Below are 15,660 nucleotides of genomic sequence, written 5' to 3'. Positions count from 1 at the left end.
GGTGCTGGAAGGAGGTAAGGGTGGTCCAAGAGTTCATCCTGATTCTGGCAAGGTCTTTGTTTTTTGGCTACAATGTGGCATCCAAATGATTTCAGCTGAGCTCAGTCCCTGCGGTGTGGAGCTGGTCAGCAGCCTCAGTGCTCTTCAGGCCTGGATGCAGAGGAGCCTGAAGTAGCTCCAGCAACAGCATCTCTCAGCTGTTTAGTGAGCGTGACCATATTAGTGCAGGCCCAGAGCCACCAACCCTGTGGCTGTGCTGATGTGGAGCCTGGCTGCAGCTGTGAGGTGCTGCACTGAGGAACGGCTGTGTTGCAGTGCAGGAGCTCTGCCATGGGGCTGCACTGCTCCATGCAGACCCACAGGAGGAGTAAGAGAATGACAGAAGGGTAGGGCTTAGAAGGGATTCTTTGAGACAGGAGGCTCTGGGCCCTGTTGTGCTGTGGCAGTGAGTGGCCAAAGTGACCATGTGTTAGGTGCTTGCAGCTCGACACTCAGGGGTCAGAGAGAGCCAAAGCTGTTGTGTGTGGGGCAGGCAGAGTTTTAGCAACTAATGCCCCACTGCAGCTGGCGTCAGAGGGCTGGGAGCTGTGGTGCTGATGCAGATCAGACAGAGCCAAGGCAAAGAGCAGAAGCTTTCCCTCTGAAGCCTTTCCCTTCTGCCCCTACAGAGACCTTTCAGCTGACCTCCAAGAGGCACCGTGGCTTCCCCTTCAGCCTCACCTTTTACCTTAATGGGATTCAAGTGGACAGGCTGAGCTGCTGCTGTGAATTCAAGCTGCAGAAGCTTCCTGAGTCACCCCCACTTTCTAGCTCCCTTCCCCTCTTTGTCTTAGTGCTGCCTGCGTTTTCCTGTCTCTGGTCAGTGCTGCCAGCCTGATGTGGTCACTGAAAAGCATCTCCAGTGACCACCTTCTCCCCATCAGCGACAGGTCTGCTGTCAGGGGTGACAGAGAGGCTGCCACTCCTTTTTATACCAGAGGAGCTTGAAATGGATGGCCACTTGATGATTTTGCTTTTCATCTGTTTCTGCTTCCACTGCCACCTTTAAGCATGGGCCGTGCTATTCTTCCTGAAGGAAGAAGCACACCTGTGCTAGTGCAGCTCTTGAGAGTGCCAAGGTGCTTCTCGGAGTGACTTGTCCTCAGTCATCTCGTGGGCTGAGGGGCAGTGCAGGGCCAGGAGCCTCTTTTCAGTGCTGTCAGTGAGCTGCAGAGCTCACTGGGTCTGCTGCCTTTCACAGCAAGGAAAACTTCCCATTCTCCTTGTTCTTTCACAGGTGCATAATAGCAATGAAGGTGGACAAAAAGCCATCCCCTCCCAAGAAGACCAAGGAGAACTATCTGGAAAGGCGTGTGGATTCCTTGGGAGAAGGAGTGCAGAGCGAGCCAAGTCAAGGCTGCCATGGAAAGAGTCCAAGGAAAGACTCTGTGGTAGTCATCTTACCAAGTCCTGAGGCATGTGAGGACATAATGGAGACTGGAGAAGAAGGAAGGGAAGAGCTGTGTGATGGTGAGAGCAAAGAGAGACAGGAAACCAGTGATAGAAAAGGTACAGTATTCCCTAACACAGGCAGTGGAGAGAGAGCTATCTGCTGCCTCCTTCAGTAGCTTTACTGCAGTTCTGCTCCTCTCTCTAGGAAGTGCATGATGGTCACAGGCTGGAAGGGGTTGCCCAGGGAGGTGGTGGAAGCCCTATCTTTGGAGGTGTTCAAGGAAGGACTCAAGTGCGTGCAGAGCCACAAGCTTTGTGTCCAGCTTTTGTGGGAGTTGCAAGCTGAATGCACTTCCTGTGTGTTTCCTGCTGCAGAATTCTGGAGGTTTCCACAAGCCCTCTTTACACAGCAATGTGCTCGTGACCATGGCCTTCCTGGGAAGAAGTCTGCACTTGGCTCACCCTGACACCAACTTCAGGGACGAGATCAAAGTCTATCAGCAGCACTGCGGGGGAGAAAACCTTTGTGTCTACAAAGGCATGCTGCTGGAAGGAGGTAAGGTGCCGCTTGTCCTGCAGCACTGACTGAAGGACTTTGAAGGGCCTACAAGAGAGCTGAGGAGTGACTTCTGTCAAGGGCTTTTGGAGACAGGCTGAGGGGCAGTGGCTTTGAGCTGGAAGAGGAGAGACTTAAGACTGGAGATGAGGAAGCAATTGTTTCTAATGAGGGTGGTGAGACAGCGAACACTCACTCCTTACATATTTAGCAACATGAACGAGGTCACCCCTTAGTCTCCTCCTCTCCAAGCAGCACAGCCCCAGCTCCCTCGGGTTCTCCTCATGAGGAAGATGTTCAACTTCCTTCATCGTCGTTGTGGCTCTGTGCTGGACTCTGACCTGAGCAAGGCCTTTGACACTGTCCCGCACCACATCCTGGTCTCCAGGCCGGTGACACACGGGTTGGATGGGTGGAGCACTGGATGGATAAAGAACTGGCTTCATGGCCGCACACAAAGCGTGGCCGTCAATGGCTCCGTGTCCACGTGGAGGCCAGTGACAAGCAGAGTGCCTCAGGGATCAGTCCTGGGATCAGTCTTGGAGGATGAGAAGCTCGACACGAGGCAGCAGTGTGCACTTGCAGCCCAGAGGGCCAGCCAGAGCCTAGGCTGCATCAGGAGAAGTGTGGCCAGCAGGTCGAGGGAGGTGATTCTCCCCCTTTACTCTGCTCTGGCGAGACCCCACCTGGAGCACTGCATCCAGTTCTGGAGCCCCTGGGGCAAGAGGGATGTGGAGGTGCTGGAGCGTGTCCAGAGAAGGGCCACAAAGGTGATGAGAGGGCTGGAGCTGCTCTGCTGTGAGCACAGAGTGAAAGAGTTGGGGCTGGAGAAGAGGAGGCTGCGAGGTGACCTGCTTGTGGCCTTCCAGTAACTGAAGTGGGCTACAAAAAGGCTGGGGAGGGACTTTTTAGAGAGAGGTGAGAGCCTGGCAGGGCTTGTCCAGGGAGGTGGTTGAGGCCCCATCCCTGGAGGCCTTTAAGGCCAGGCTGCATAAGGCTCTGGCCCTCCGTCCACCAGGAGTGATACTAAGGTGTAAGCCTGAGGGGGGATGGATAGCGCCAGGGTCCTCAAGCTACGGCCCGCGTACGGCCCCCCAGGCTCCTCAGTCCGGCCCGCCGGTATTGACAGAACCCCCCCGGGGGCTGGGGGGAAACCAAGCAGCCGCTCCCTGCCACTGAATCCGCTCGCAGGCCGCCCGAGCACCCGCTGGGGCTGGGCTGGAACCACCCCAGAGTCCGGCCCCCGAGAATCCAGAGTCCGGCCCCCGAGACTACGGGGCTGGAACCACCCCAGAGTCCGGCCCCCGAGACTACGGGGCTGGAACCACCCCAGAGTCCGGCCCCCGACACTAAGGGGCTGGAACCACCCCAGAGTCCGGCCCCCGACAGTGTCTGAGGGACAGTGACCGGCCCCCAGTTTCGAAAGTCTGAGGACCCCTGCGTAGGGCACTTCTAAGTGGTTCTCCGCTTAACACGCTGATGGGTGCAGAGCTAAGAGAGCCTGCGCTCAGTGTCTGTGCGCTGGAGTCCCCAGAGCACAGCCCACTGCTGCCCTTTCTGTGGGTTCGAGGCAGAGGTTCACGTGCAGAGAAGGGCAACAAACCTTAAGAAGGGTCTGGGGAACAGGTGTGGTGAGGAGCAGCTGAAGGAACTGGGCTTGTTTAGGCAGGGGAAAAGGAGGCTGAGGGGAGACCTTCTGGCTCTCTACAACTCCCTGAAGGAGGCTGGAGCCAGGTGGGGCTTGGTCTCTTCTCCCTAGTAGCAGGTGACAGAAATGAGAGTAAGTGCCTGAGATAACAGCAGGGCATGTTTAGGTTGGAGATGAGGAAGAATTTCTCTGCTGCAAGAGTGGTCAGGCATTGGAGCAGGCTGCCCAGGGTGGTGGTGGAGTCACCATTCCTGGAAGTGTTCAAGAACCCTGTGGAGATGGCACTCTGGGACATGGTTTAATGGCCATGGTGGTGTTAGGTCAATGGTTGGAATCGATGACCTTAGAGGTCTTTTCCACCGCCCAGAAATCTGCGGTTCTATGCTTATTTGCTTCGAGGCTGCCCTGTAAAGGAACAACAGCAAACCCTCTATTTATTGCCACGAGTGATTTTAAGTGCTGCAGCTTTTGGATGCTCAGGCAGAGATGCCTGAAGGGATCTGGCTCTTTGGAGGCAGACTACAGCATTTCGTTTCCTGAAGGTACCTGAGAATCACTCATCACACCCAGTCTCGTGATCAGTGCTGCGGCTCTGAACGGGAAGCTGTGCCCGGAGCTTCTGTAGCTCTTTTCTTTTTCCTTCTCCAGGCTTCCCATCAACCAAACACATCTCCAGAAAGCAGGCAGCGCCAGCTTTGCCTCCCGCCGCTTTGCAGCTGCGCAGTGGCAGGGTCTTGCATCTCTAGAGAGGAGTGCCACGCACATGAGCACGAGGAACTTTTGACCACGGGGCTGAGGCCAGGCTTTGTTCTGAGAAGAAAACGTTCGGAGAGCTCTGTAGCATTGCTGCAGTGGTGAGGCTGCCAGAGCTGGCTACTGCAGGCAACCCCTTCCACGTGGTTATCAGCTTTGGCTCTGCTTTTTCACCTCCCTTTCGTTTTCAAGACACTGTCTCACTGGTCTAATGCCCACTTCTTGGTCACTGTGATAAATTTCGAGGACAAAAATCTTAAAGTCCAATTAGAATTTATTTAATTACAACGAGCAAGCAGGATAAGAGGCAAAAATCAGCGCTGGACGACAAGGGGGAGTCCCCGCTCCGCCCACTTGCCGCGCCCAGCCGGTCCCGGTCCCCCTCTCTTATAGTCCGCCCACCGCCGCTGACAGGTCCCTTTCGAGGTAAACAAGCACTCTGCGCATGTGCGTTGCTGTCGCCGAGGGGTTTCTTCCGACCCCCTGGTGATCGCTGGGCGGGAAACCTCTCAGGTAGGGGAGGCGGGCAAATCCTCTCAGGCAGGGCAGACCTTTGAGCTGGACTTCTGGAACTCAAAACTTATTAAAAACCTTCTATTACCTTATTTTAGTGAACAAAACACATTATTCCCTATCACAGTCACATGCAGGACAAATGTGGTGACTTGCCTTTTAGAGTACAACATTTCTTGCATGCAGACTGTTCTGCCCCTGTGTAGATTTTCTGTAGAGAGGGAGGCAGCCACCCAGTTAATGCCAATAACACAGAACAGTTTGCTCAGCCTGACAAGTTTTCATCTGCATCTGCAGATGCAGAGGAGCAAAAAAGTACCAGAAGCGTCTTGAACCACCATCGGTGGGGTGGGCTGGTGCAGTGCCCAGTCTGCTTGCGGTCAGGACTGTCCATGGCCATAAGCTGCACCTGGTTTAGTGCTGTGTGTATCTGTGATGTTTTCAGGCAGTCTGCCTGCTGCTTTGCAGAGGAAGAGAAAGGGGTGGAGCAGCGTTTCCAGGAACACAACTGCAAGCCCCAAGTGGAAGAACTGTTTCTCTTCCAGAAGTCTGTGTGTTTTGCTGCACGTGAGGAGCAGCCAAACAGTGGTTAGGTCAACGTGCTTGGGAGCAGGTTTTGCCAAGCCTCTTTAACCTGTTTCACTGTTTTTGCAGGGAGAGAGGATTGGGTTAAGGCCTGTGAATTTAAAGGAGAATGGGACTGACAGCTCCCCATGTCACCTCCCTCCCATTGGCCATCATGGGATGCCAGGTGCTGGAACATGTCCAGAGAAGGGCAACAAAGCTGGTGAGGGGCCTGGAGCACAAATCCTATGAGGAGAGGTTGAGGGAGCTGGGCCTGTTTAGCCTGGAGAAGAGGAGGTTCAGGGGTGATCTTATTACTGCCTACAACTACCTGAAGGGGCATTGTAGCCAGGTGGGGGGTGGCCTCTTCTCCCAGGCAACCAGCAATAGAACAAGGGGACACAGTCTCAAGTTGTGCCAGGGTAGGTATAGGCTGGATATTAGGAAGAAGTTCTTCACAGAGAGAGTGATTGGCATTGGAATGGGCTGCCCAGGGAGGTGGTGGAGGCACCGTCCCTAGGGGTCTTCAAGAAAAGACTGGATGAGGCACTTAGTGCCATGGTCTAGTTGATTGGTTAGGGTTGGGTGATAGGTTGGACTGGATAATCTTGGAGGTCTCTTCCAACCTGGCTGATTCTATGATTCTATGATCCTCACCCACCAAAGGAGCCCAGGAGTGCAGCTGCAGGGAACAATGGGATGCCCAGCTGGAGGCGGTTTTGCCCCATGACAGCCCCAAACGGGCAGGTTGCCATGGTGGTAAGTTCTCTGTGTCTGCTGCTGTCTGTAGAGTCCCAGAGTGCCAGAATCATTTGGGCTGCAAAAGACCTTTGAGGCCATCCAGCCCAACCGTTCTCTAACTCTGCTGAGGCTGGTGCTAAACCATGTCCCTCAGCAGCACTTCCCTGCCCCTTTGAAACACCTACAGCGATGGGGATTCAGCCGGGGAGAGAAGTGTTGCTTAAAGAAGCAGCTCCATAGGGACTCCTCTAAAACCGCCCCTTGTAGTCAATCTGGGCCCATCTCTGAGCCTATCCAGTCTCAGGGCTCTGGGGTGACCTTATTTTGTCCTTTCATTACCTGAAGGGGGCCTACAAGAAAGCTGGGGAGGGACTTCTTAGGGTGTCAGGTGGCGACAGGAGTGGGGGGAATGGAAGAAAGCTGGAAATGGGTAGATTCAGAGTGGATGTTAGGAAGGAGTTCTTCAGCGTGAGGGTGGTGAGAGCCTGGAAGGGACTGCCCAGGGAGGTGGTGGAAGCCCCATCCTTGGAGGTGTTCAAGGAAGGACTCAAGTGTGTGCAGAGCCACAAGCTTTGTGTCCAGCTTTTGTGGGAGTTGCAAGCTGAATGCACTTCCTGTGTGTTTCCTGCTGCAGAATTCTGGAGGTTTCCACAAGCCCTCTGTACACAGCAACGTGCTCGTGACTATGGCCTTCCTGGGAAAAAGTCTGCACCTGGCTCACCCTGACACCAACTTCAGGGACGAGATCAAAGTCTATCAGCAGCACTGTGGGGGAGAAAACCTTTGTGTCTACAAAGGCATGCTGCTGGAAGGAGCTGTGACACCTTCAGCTGCTGCGTGTGTGGTAAACCCATTCTATCCCATGCTCTTTTGCCCAGTTGCTTACAAGGTGGTTCTTGAAATGGGTCCCATTGTGTGACTCTATTCTCTCTGGGGTACCGTGTCTCCACAGGATGTGGCTCTGCAGGCCCAGAATGGTGTTACGGGCAGTAGCATGAGGTACTGGGTAGGTTTCCAGCCACCCCGTGCTTCCCTCCACCACGGTTAACACATACTGCTTGCCACTACGAGACCGAGGCAGAGTGATGTAATCGATCTGCCAGGCCTCCCCATACCTGTACTTTGACCACCGTTCCCCGTACCACAAAGGCTTCATGCGCTTAGCTTGCTTTATGGTGGCACAGATGTCACATTCATGGATAACCTGAGTTATGGCCTCCATGGATATGTCCACGGATCTGTCTCGGGCCCATTGGTATGTGGCATCTCTTCCTTGGTGGCCAGAAGAGTCATGTGCCCACCGAGCTAAGAACAGTTCACCTTTGTGCTTCCAGTCCAGGTCAATCTGGCAGATGTGGGCAGCCAGGTCAGCTTGGTGGTTATGCTGCTGTTCTTCAGTGGCTCTGCTCTTTGGGATGTGAGCACTGATGTGTCGGATTTTAACTGGTCGTTTGTCCAGGCGTGCAGAAATGTCTTGCCAGAGGTCAGCAGCCCAAATAGGCTTCCCTTTTCTCTGCCAACCATTTCTCTTCCACTCCTTCAGCCACCCCCATAAGGCATTTGCTACCATCCATGAGTCGGTGTAGATGTATAGCATTGGCCACTGCTCTCGTTCTGCAATGTCCAGGGCCAGCTGGATGACTTTCACCTCAGCATACTGGCTGGATTCACCTTCTCCATCTCTTGCCTCTGCAACCCTGCGTGTGGGGTTCCAGACAGCAGCCTTCCATCTTCGCTTGCTGCCTACCAGGCGGCAGGATCCATCTGTGAAGAGAGCATATGCCTTTTCCTCCTCAGGGAGGTCACTGTATGGGGGGGCTTCCTCGGCACGGGTCACTGTCTTCTCTTCTGCTGGTTTTCCAAAGTCAGTGCCCTCTGGCCAGTTGGTGATGACCTCTACAATGCTTGGATGCTCGAGAGTCCCCATCCTAGCCCTCTGAGTTATCAGAGCCATCCACTTACTCCAAGTGGCATCTGTGGCATGGTGTGGAGTTGAACCTTTCCCCTTAAACATCCAAGTCAGGACTGGAAGCCTTGGAGCTAAAAGGAGTGGTGACTCCGTCCCAATCACCTCAGAGGCAGCTCTGACTCCCTCATAGGCAGCTAGGATTTCTTTCTCTGTGGGGGTATACTTAGTCTCTGAGCCTTTGTACGCCTTGCTCCAGAACCCGAGTGGGCGGCCTCGTGTCTCACCAGGAGCTTTCTGCCATAGGCTCCAGCTAGGACCATTCTCACCGGCTGCTGTATAGAGAATGTTCTTAATCTCTGGGCCGGTTCGAACTGGTCCCAAGGCCATGGCATGGACCACCTCTCGTTTGATCTGGTCAAATGCCACCTGCTGCTCAGGTCCCCACTGTTCAGGGTTACTCCCCCAGGAGTGTTAACCCTATACAGCGTGTGAAACTCTAACCCAAAGTTACGTTTGCTCTTTGCAGAGAGGTTGAAGCAGTCTCTGTCAGCAGTCAGTACTGAGGCAAACAGTGAGGAGGACTCTGGGGATGAAACAACAGAGTATGCAGAGAGTGAAGAAGAGGATGACACTGAAAAGGCATCTGCAGAGTCTGGAATTGAGACCAGAGGGAGCAAACTGCTTGGAATGGAGGAAAATGAGTCAGAGGGCGGTGTGGAGGAGGCAGAGGGCATGTTGGAGGAGGCCGATGGCCCGGAGGAGGACGCCTGTTTTGCAGGGATGGACCTGGGGGCAAGTGGTGTGTCTGAGGGAGAGCAGGGTGTGGAGGATACCAACTTGGCAGAAGGAGGGATTGCCAAGGTAGCTGGCCCTGGAGAAGGCTCTTTAGAGGAAAAGGCTCTTTCTGAAAGAGAGGAGGCTGTGGAGAAGGCTGGAGCTGTCCTGGAATTGTCCTGGGATATGAAGGTGTGCTAGTTTGAAGCAATGGTTGTAGAAAACTTTGTACAGCAAAATGAGTTTTTCCACCTGAAAACTTCAGGGGAAGAGTGGCTGGAGGTGGAGAAAACTGCCCCAGGAGCAGCCATGTCTCAGGAACTGGTGGTAGAAGGGAGCTCTCTCCTCAGAGCAGAGGATGCAGTGCAGTACTCTGTGGAGCTTGGCAAGGGCCCCGTGCTGCAAGTGGAATCTGGATTAGAGGCACTGGTGGATGCTGGAGGGAATCCCATGAGTGAAGGGTCATGTCACTTGGGAGAGACCATGAGAAGAGAGGAGGAGGAGGGCTCAGAATGGAGCTGCTCTGTGCCCCTGCACACCTACTCAGATCTTCCCTTGCCACGTTGATGGACAGAGGTGATGCCAAAGGGGGCGCATCAGTCCTGGTTTCACAAGAGGCCCAGTGAGGGTAGCACCCAGGGAGCAGCAGGTGAGCGAGAGGCAGGACAGAGGCAAGTGTGCTGCCAGTCAGGGGCATCTCATGATGTCTGTTACTGAGACTTCTCTTCCCCTTCCACTGGTAGCGTTGGCAGCAGTTGGAAGCGATGAGGAAGCTGGAAGAATCTCTGAGGATGGAGAAGTGGGAGAGAACCAAGGTAAGCCTTGAGTGTTCTGGAGTAGTGATGAGAGCTGTCAGCTGTGCCCTGTGTCGTTTGCCAGGGGCTGATTGAGAGACCTTCAACTAAACCACGAATGAGGAGATAGACGAAAAGAGGCATCTGAGTCGAGTCTTGGGCAGATCAGCAGATGGAAAGGGCTGCAGGGAAATGAGTCAGAGGCTGGGAAGACGTCTTCTCCCTCATCCCTCTCTCATTCTCCCCCTGATTTCCTCTCCTTCCTTAACCAGCTGTTCCAGTGGGTCCATCCAGTGAAGGGCAGAGCGGAGGCAAGCTCCACCATTGCTGTTAGAGGCTCTAGCAGGTGACAGAGACATAATTTGTGCTCCTTCAGATGGAACGCTCCAGAAGGTTAGTGGATGGTGCCAGGCCTGCCTGCCTCCCACGCCCACCACTTTGTCAACTCAATCATCCTGACCTCCAGCTTGCTCTGGTTGGAGTATGTGCTGCTCAGTCACACCTGGTGAGAGTCACCACATGCTCCACGTGCTGTAGTGTGAGCACACAGAGCTGTGTGTTTCCTGCTGCAGAATTCTGGAGGATTCCACAAGCCCTCTTTACACAGCAACGTGCTCGTGACCAGGGCCTTCCTGGGAAGAAGTCTGCACTTGGCTCACCCTGACACCAACTTCAGGGACGAGATCAAAGTCTATCAGCAGCACTGCGGGGGAGAAAACCTTTGTGTCTACAAAGGCATGGTGCTGGAAGGAGGTAAGGGTGGTCCAAGAGTTCATCCTGATTCTGGCAAGGTCTTTGTTTTTTGGCTACAATTTGGCATCCAAATGATTTCAGCTGAGCTCAGTCCCTGCGGTGTGGAGCTGGTCAGCAGCCTCAGTGCCCTTCAGGCCTGGATGCAGAGGAGCCTGAAGTAGCTCCAGGAACAGCATCTCTCAGCTGTTTAGTGAGCGTGACCATATTAGTGCAGGCCCAGAGCCACCAACCCTGTGGTTGTGCTGATGTGGAGCCTGGCTGCAGCTGTGAGGTGCTGCACTGAGGAATGGCTGTGTTGCAGTGCAGGAGCTCTGCCATGGGGCTGCACTGCTCCATGCAGACCCACAGGAGGAGTAAGAGAATGACAGAAGGGTAGGGCTTAGAAGGGATTCTTTGAGACAGGAGGCTCTGGGCCCTGTTGTGCTGTGGCAGTGAGTGGCCAAAGTGACCATGTGTTAGGTGCTTGCAGCTCGACACTCAGGGGTCAGAGAGAGCCAAAGCTGTTGTGTGTGGGGCAGGCAGAGTTTTAGCAACTAATGCCCCACTGCAGCTGGCGTCAGAGGGCTGGGAGCTGTGGTGCTGATGCAGATCAGACAGAGCCAAGGCAAAGAGCAGAAGCCTTCCCTCTGAAGCCTTTCCCTTCTGCCCCTACAGAGACCTTTCAGCTGACCTCCAAGAGGCACCGTGGCTTCCCCTTCAGCCTCACCTTTTACCTTAATGGGATTCAAGTGGACAGGCTGAGCTGCTGCTGTGAATTCAAGCTGCAGAAGCTTCCTGAGTCACCCCCACTTTCTAGCTCCCTTCCCCTCTTTGTCTTAGTGCTGCCTGCGTTTTCCTGTCTCTGGTCAGTGCTGCCAGCCTGATGTGGTCACTGAAAAGCATCTCCAGTGACCACCTTCTCCCCATCAGCGACAGGTCTGCTGTCAGGGGTGACAGAGAGGCTGCCACTCCTTTTTATACCAGAGGAGCTTGAAATGGATGGCCACTTGATGATTTTGCTTTTCATCTGTTTCTGCTTCCACTGCCACCTTTAAGCATGGGCCGTGCTATTCTTCCTGAAGGAAGAAGCACACCTGTGCTAGTGCAGCTCTTGAGAGTGCCAAGGTGCTTCTCGGAGTGACTTGTCCTCAGTCATCTCGTGGGCTGAGGGGCAGTGCAGGGCCAGGAGCCTCTTTTCAGTGCTGTCAGTGAGCTGCAGAGCTCACTGGGTCTGCTGCCTTTCACAGCAAGGAAAACTTCCCATTCTCCTTGTTCTTTCACAGGTGCATAATAGCAATGAAGGTGGACAAAAAGCCATCCCCTCCCAAGAAGACCAAGGAGAACTATCTGGAAAGGCGTGTGGATTCCTTGGGAGAAGGAGTGCAGAGCGAGCCAAGTCAAGGCTGCCATGGAAAGAGTCCAAGGAAAGACTCTGTGGTAGTCATCTTACCAAGTCCTGAGGCATGTGAGGACATAATGGAGACTGGAGAAGAAGGAAGGGAAGAGCTGTGTGATGGTAAGAGCAAAGAGAGACAGGAAACCAGTGATAGAAAAGGTACAGTATTCCCTAACACAGGCAGTGGAGAGAGAGCTATCTGCTGCCTCCTTCAGTAGCTTTACTGCAGTTCTGCTCCTCTCTCCAGGAAGTGTATGATGGTCACAGGCTCACAGGATGTTAGGGGTTAGAAGGGACTCAAAGAGATCAAGTCAAACCCCCTTGCCACAGTAGGAGCATACAGTCGAGCTCTGGTCACAGAGGAACACATCCAGACAGGCCTTGAAAGGCTCCAGAGAAGGAGACTCTACAAGCTCTCTGGGGAGCCTGTGCCAGTGCTCTGGGACCCTTCTGGTAAAGACATCCCCCCTTGTGTTGAGCTGGAACCTCCTGTGCTCCAGCTTCCATCCATTGCTCATTGTCTTATGCCAGGGAGCAAGTGAGCAGAGCCTGCTCCCCATCTCCGGACCCCCAGCCCTCAGATACTGATAAACATTGGTTAAATCCCTTCTCAGTCTTTTCTTCTCCAGACTAAACAGCCCCAGGTCCCTCAGTCTCTCCTCCTCAGGCAGTGCTCCATTGCCCTAATCATCCTCACAGCCCTCTGCTCAATCATTTCCAGCAGATCCCTGCCCCTCTTAAACTGGGGAGCCCAAAACTGAAGGCAGTGCTCAAGATTAGGTCTCGCCAGGGCAGAGTGGAGGCGGAGGAGAACTTCCCTTGATCTGCTGGACACACTCTTTTTAATGCACCCCAGGATCCCCTGGGCCTTCTTGGTCTTTGTGCTAAGCTGCTCCTGCGATTCCTGCCTGTAGCCTGAGACTCTCTCTCCTGCTTTAAAAAAGTCTGAGCAAAAGGAGAGTAATTAAGTTAACCTCTGCCTGCTCAACAGGAACTTTGTCCGCTGTGAATTCCATTTCCTGTCTCACAGTTGGATTCTTTGATTTTAGAGTATGAGGAAGATTTTGAGGCAGATGAAGCAGCTACTGAGGAAGGACAGTCTGGTGATCAGACGAATGGGTCATCAAAGTCATCCTCAGGTGATGGATGCCATCATTTTGACTTTGGAAATGAGAGGGAAGCCTCATCACACATTAGCTGTAAAGGTAGTCATAGAGTAGAAGCGTAGAATGGTTTAGGTTGGGAGAGACCTCAAAGCCCATCCAGTTCCAATGCCCCAGCATAGGCAGGGACACCTCCCACTAGAACAGGTCGCTCAAGGCCTGATCCAGCCTGGCCTTGAACACCTCCCTGGGCAACCTGTGCCACAGTCTCACCACCCTCCCTGCAAAGAACTTCTTCCTAACATCCCTTTTGCGTCTCCCCTCTGCCAGCTTCAACCAGTTCCTCCTCGTCCTGGCCTTACAATAGCTTGTAAATAGTCCCTCCCTAGCCTTCCCGTAGGCCCCCTTCAGATAGTGGAAGGCTACTCTTAAGTCTCCTCAAAGCCTTCTCTTCTCCAGCCCTCTGAGCATCTTCATGGTGCTCCTCTGGATTGCTACCTAATGTCAGTGGTCGCTGACATCTGAGGGCTGTGACACCTTCAGCTGCTGCGTGTGAAACTGTAACCCAAAGTTACGTTTGCTCTTTGCAGAGAGGTCGAAGCAGTCTCTGTCAGCAGTCAGTACTGAGGCAAACAGTGAGGAGGACTCTGGGGATGAAACAACGACAGAGTATGCAGAGAGTGAAAAAGAGGATGACACTGAAAAGGCATCTGCAGAGTCTGGAGTTGAGACCAGAGGGAGCAAACTGCTCGGAATGGAGGAAAATGAGTCAGAGGGCGGTGTGGAGGAGGCTGATGGCCCGGAGGAGGACGCCTGTTTTGCAGGGATGGACCTGGGGGCAAGTGGTGTGTCTGAGGGAGAGCAGGGTGTGGAGGATACCAACTTGGCAGAAGGAGGGATTGCCAAGGTAGCTGGCCCTGGAGAAGGCTCTTTAGAGGAAAAGGCTCTTTCTGAAAGAGAGGAGGCTGTGGAGAAGCCTGGAGCTCTCCTGGAATTGTCCTGGGATATGAAGGTGTGCCAGTTTGAAGCAATGGCTGTAGAAAACTTTGTACAGCAAAATGAGTTTTTCCACCTGAAAGCTTCAGGGGAAGAGTGGCTGGAGGTGGAGAAAACTGCCCCAGGAGCAGCCATGTCTCAGGAACTGGTGGTAGAAGGGAGCTTTCTCCTCAGAGCAGAGGATGCAGTGCTTGGCAAGGGCCCCGTGCTGCAAGTGGAATCTGGATTAGAGGCACTGGTGGATGCTGGAGGGAATCCCATGAGTGAAGGGTCATGTCACTTGGAAGAGACCATGAGAAGAGAGGAGGAGGAGGGCTCAGCAGAAGCACTATTTAGCAGAAAGCCATCTCTAGGCAGCATAGCAGAGTGCAACGGGAGAAACATCTGTTGGAGGGGTGGTGGAGACAAGCAGAGTAGAAGCAGGAGATGGAGAGGAGGTCAGGGATGGAACAGCAGCCCCAGGGGAGTTGGCAGCCGGGATGGAGGGGTCACTGGACTGTGCTCTGGAAAGAGGGAAGGAGAGGCCTTCTGGGGAGGGGGTGGTGGATGAAACGTGGCTGGCTGTGCAGCTCTAAGAGCCTGGAGACTTCTCTCCACCAGCTTGTCCCAGTTCTGACCCTTCCCTTATGATCTGCTGCTGATAGCTGCACTGAGGAGTGATGGATCCCTTTGGGTGGCAGCTTCAGCATTCTCTCTTCTTCCCAAACTGTTGTTGCAGGGCTTTGCTGTGCTCCCTCTGCAGTTGGAGAAAGCAGCTCCCAGCACCCAGTGTCCTCTTGTAGCAGTGGCAGTAGGGGAGCCTGGGGTGGATGGCAGCACTTAGCTTCTCTGAGGCCTGGCATCTGCTTGTAGGAAAGGCATCACAGCTCAGCAGAGTGTTCTGCAAAGCTAAAGTTTTCTGGTTGTTTCCTAGGCTGTTGTACACGAAGGCACAACTGTGCCCTCAGAACAGCCTCGGCATGGGGAAGAAACTCTCCGGCAAGCTTCTTCAGCACCATGTCCTGCAACCGCTGCATCCCTGTGCTGATGGGCTGTTCACTCGACATGTGTTTATTCCAGGAGCACCACAGATATTAATTGGTTAATACGCCTAAATACACTTTTCACATGCTCAGCCTGTGCATTCGCAGTAGCTTGTCGCCGCCGCCGCCGCCGGGCTCACTCGGGTAGTTGGGCTCCACGCCAGTCCCCTTCCTCGCAGCGACGCGGCAAAGGCGGTGCGGGGTGAGGGTGCGGCGCGGCGGCTCCTGCCGGCTCAGCTGGGGTGGGAGCGGTGGAGGAGCACTCTTGGCCGCGGCGCGGCGGCAGGCGGCGGCGGCGCCTTCGACTCCGGCCGTTTCGAGCCAGGGCGCGGCGGCGGGGGGCGCGACAGCCGTAGGAAGAAGCGCGGCCGGGGGTGCGGTCGCGGCAGCTGCCGACGTAACACGGGCTCGGGCGACGCCCGAGAGAGCGCCGGCTCCGCTCTGCCGCCCGCAGCTGCCGGTGTGCCTAGGCAAGCGGCGGCAGAGGTGGCGACAGCTGCTGAGGCTTGCTCTGGCAAGTGTGCCCCTAGTGCCAGTCTCACACCGGGGCGCAGCGGCAGAGCTCGCTGCGTGCCGGCACGGTGTGAAGTGGCAGTAGCCGTGTGACAGCCGTCATGGCAAATGGCAGTGCCCTGGCAGGGCCCGCTTGTGCCGAGGTAGCCAGCACCGAAAGGGTCGAGGTGGCAGCAGCTAAGAGAAAGGGTAGAGAGTGGAGGAGACACCTTGAG

General features: G+C 54.6%; 1 protein-coding gene and 1 long non-coding RNA gene across 2 annotated transcripts; both read left to right on the top strand.

Moving 5' to 3' along the window:
- Positions 1-4,225: 4,225 nt before the first annotated feature.
- Positions 4,226-6,894, top strand: LOC135177487 (uncharacterized). The gene is made up of 3 exons (XR_010303077.1): positions 4,226-4,901; positions 5,556-5,688; positions 6,841-6,894. It is a non-coding gene; the product is annotated as an uncharacterized LOC135177487 (long non-coding RNA).
- A 1,842-nt stretch (positions 6,895-8,736) lies between these two features.
- LOC135177486 (glutamate-rich protein 3-like) lies at positions 8,737-12,086 on the top strand. The gene is made up of 4 exons (XM_064147513.1): positions 8,737-9,704; positions 9,956-10,188; positions 10,291-10,436; positions 11,699-12,086. The coding sequence occupies exons 2-4, from the start codon at positions 10,085-10,087 to the stop codon at positions 11,704-11,706; spliced, it is 258 nt and encodes an 85-aa protein (XP_064003583.1). The 5' UTR covers positions 8,737-9,704; positions 9,956-10,084; the 3' UTR covers positions 11,707-12,086.
- Positions 12,087-15,660: the final 3,574 nt, after the last annotated feature.

This window comes from Pogoniulus pusillus, chromosome 8 (genome assembly GCF_015220805.1).
Source record: "Pogoniulus pusillus isolate bPogPus1 chromosome 8, bPogPus1.pri, whole genome shotgun sequence".
In the NCBI taxonomy this organism is placed as follows: Eukaryota; Metazoa; Chordata; class Aves; order Piciformes; family Lybiidae; genus Pogoniulus; species Pogoniulus pusillus.
This window is presented reverse-complemented; position numbering and strand designations above follow the sequence as displayed.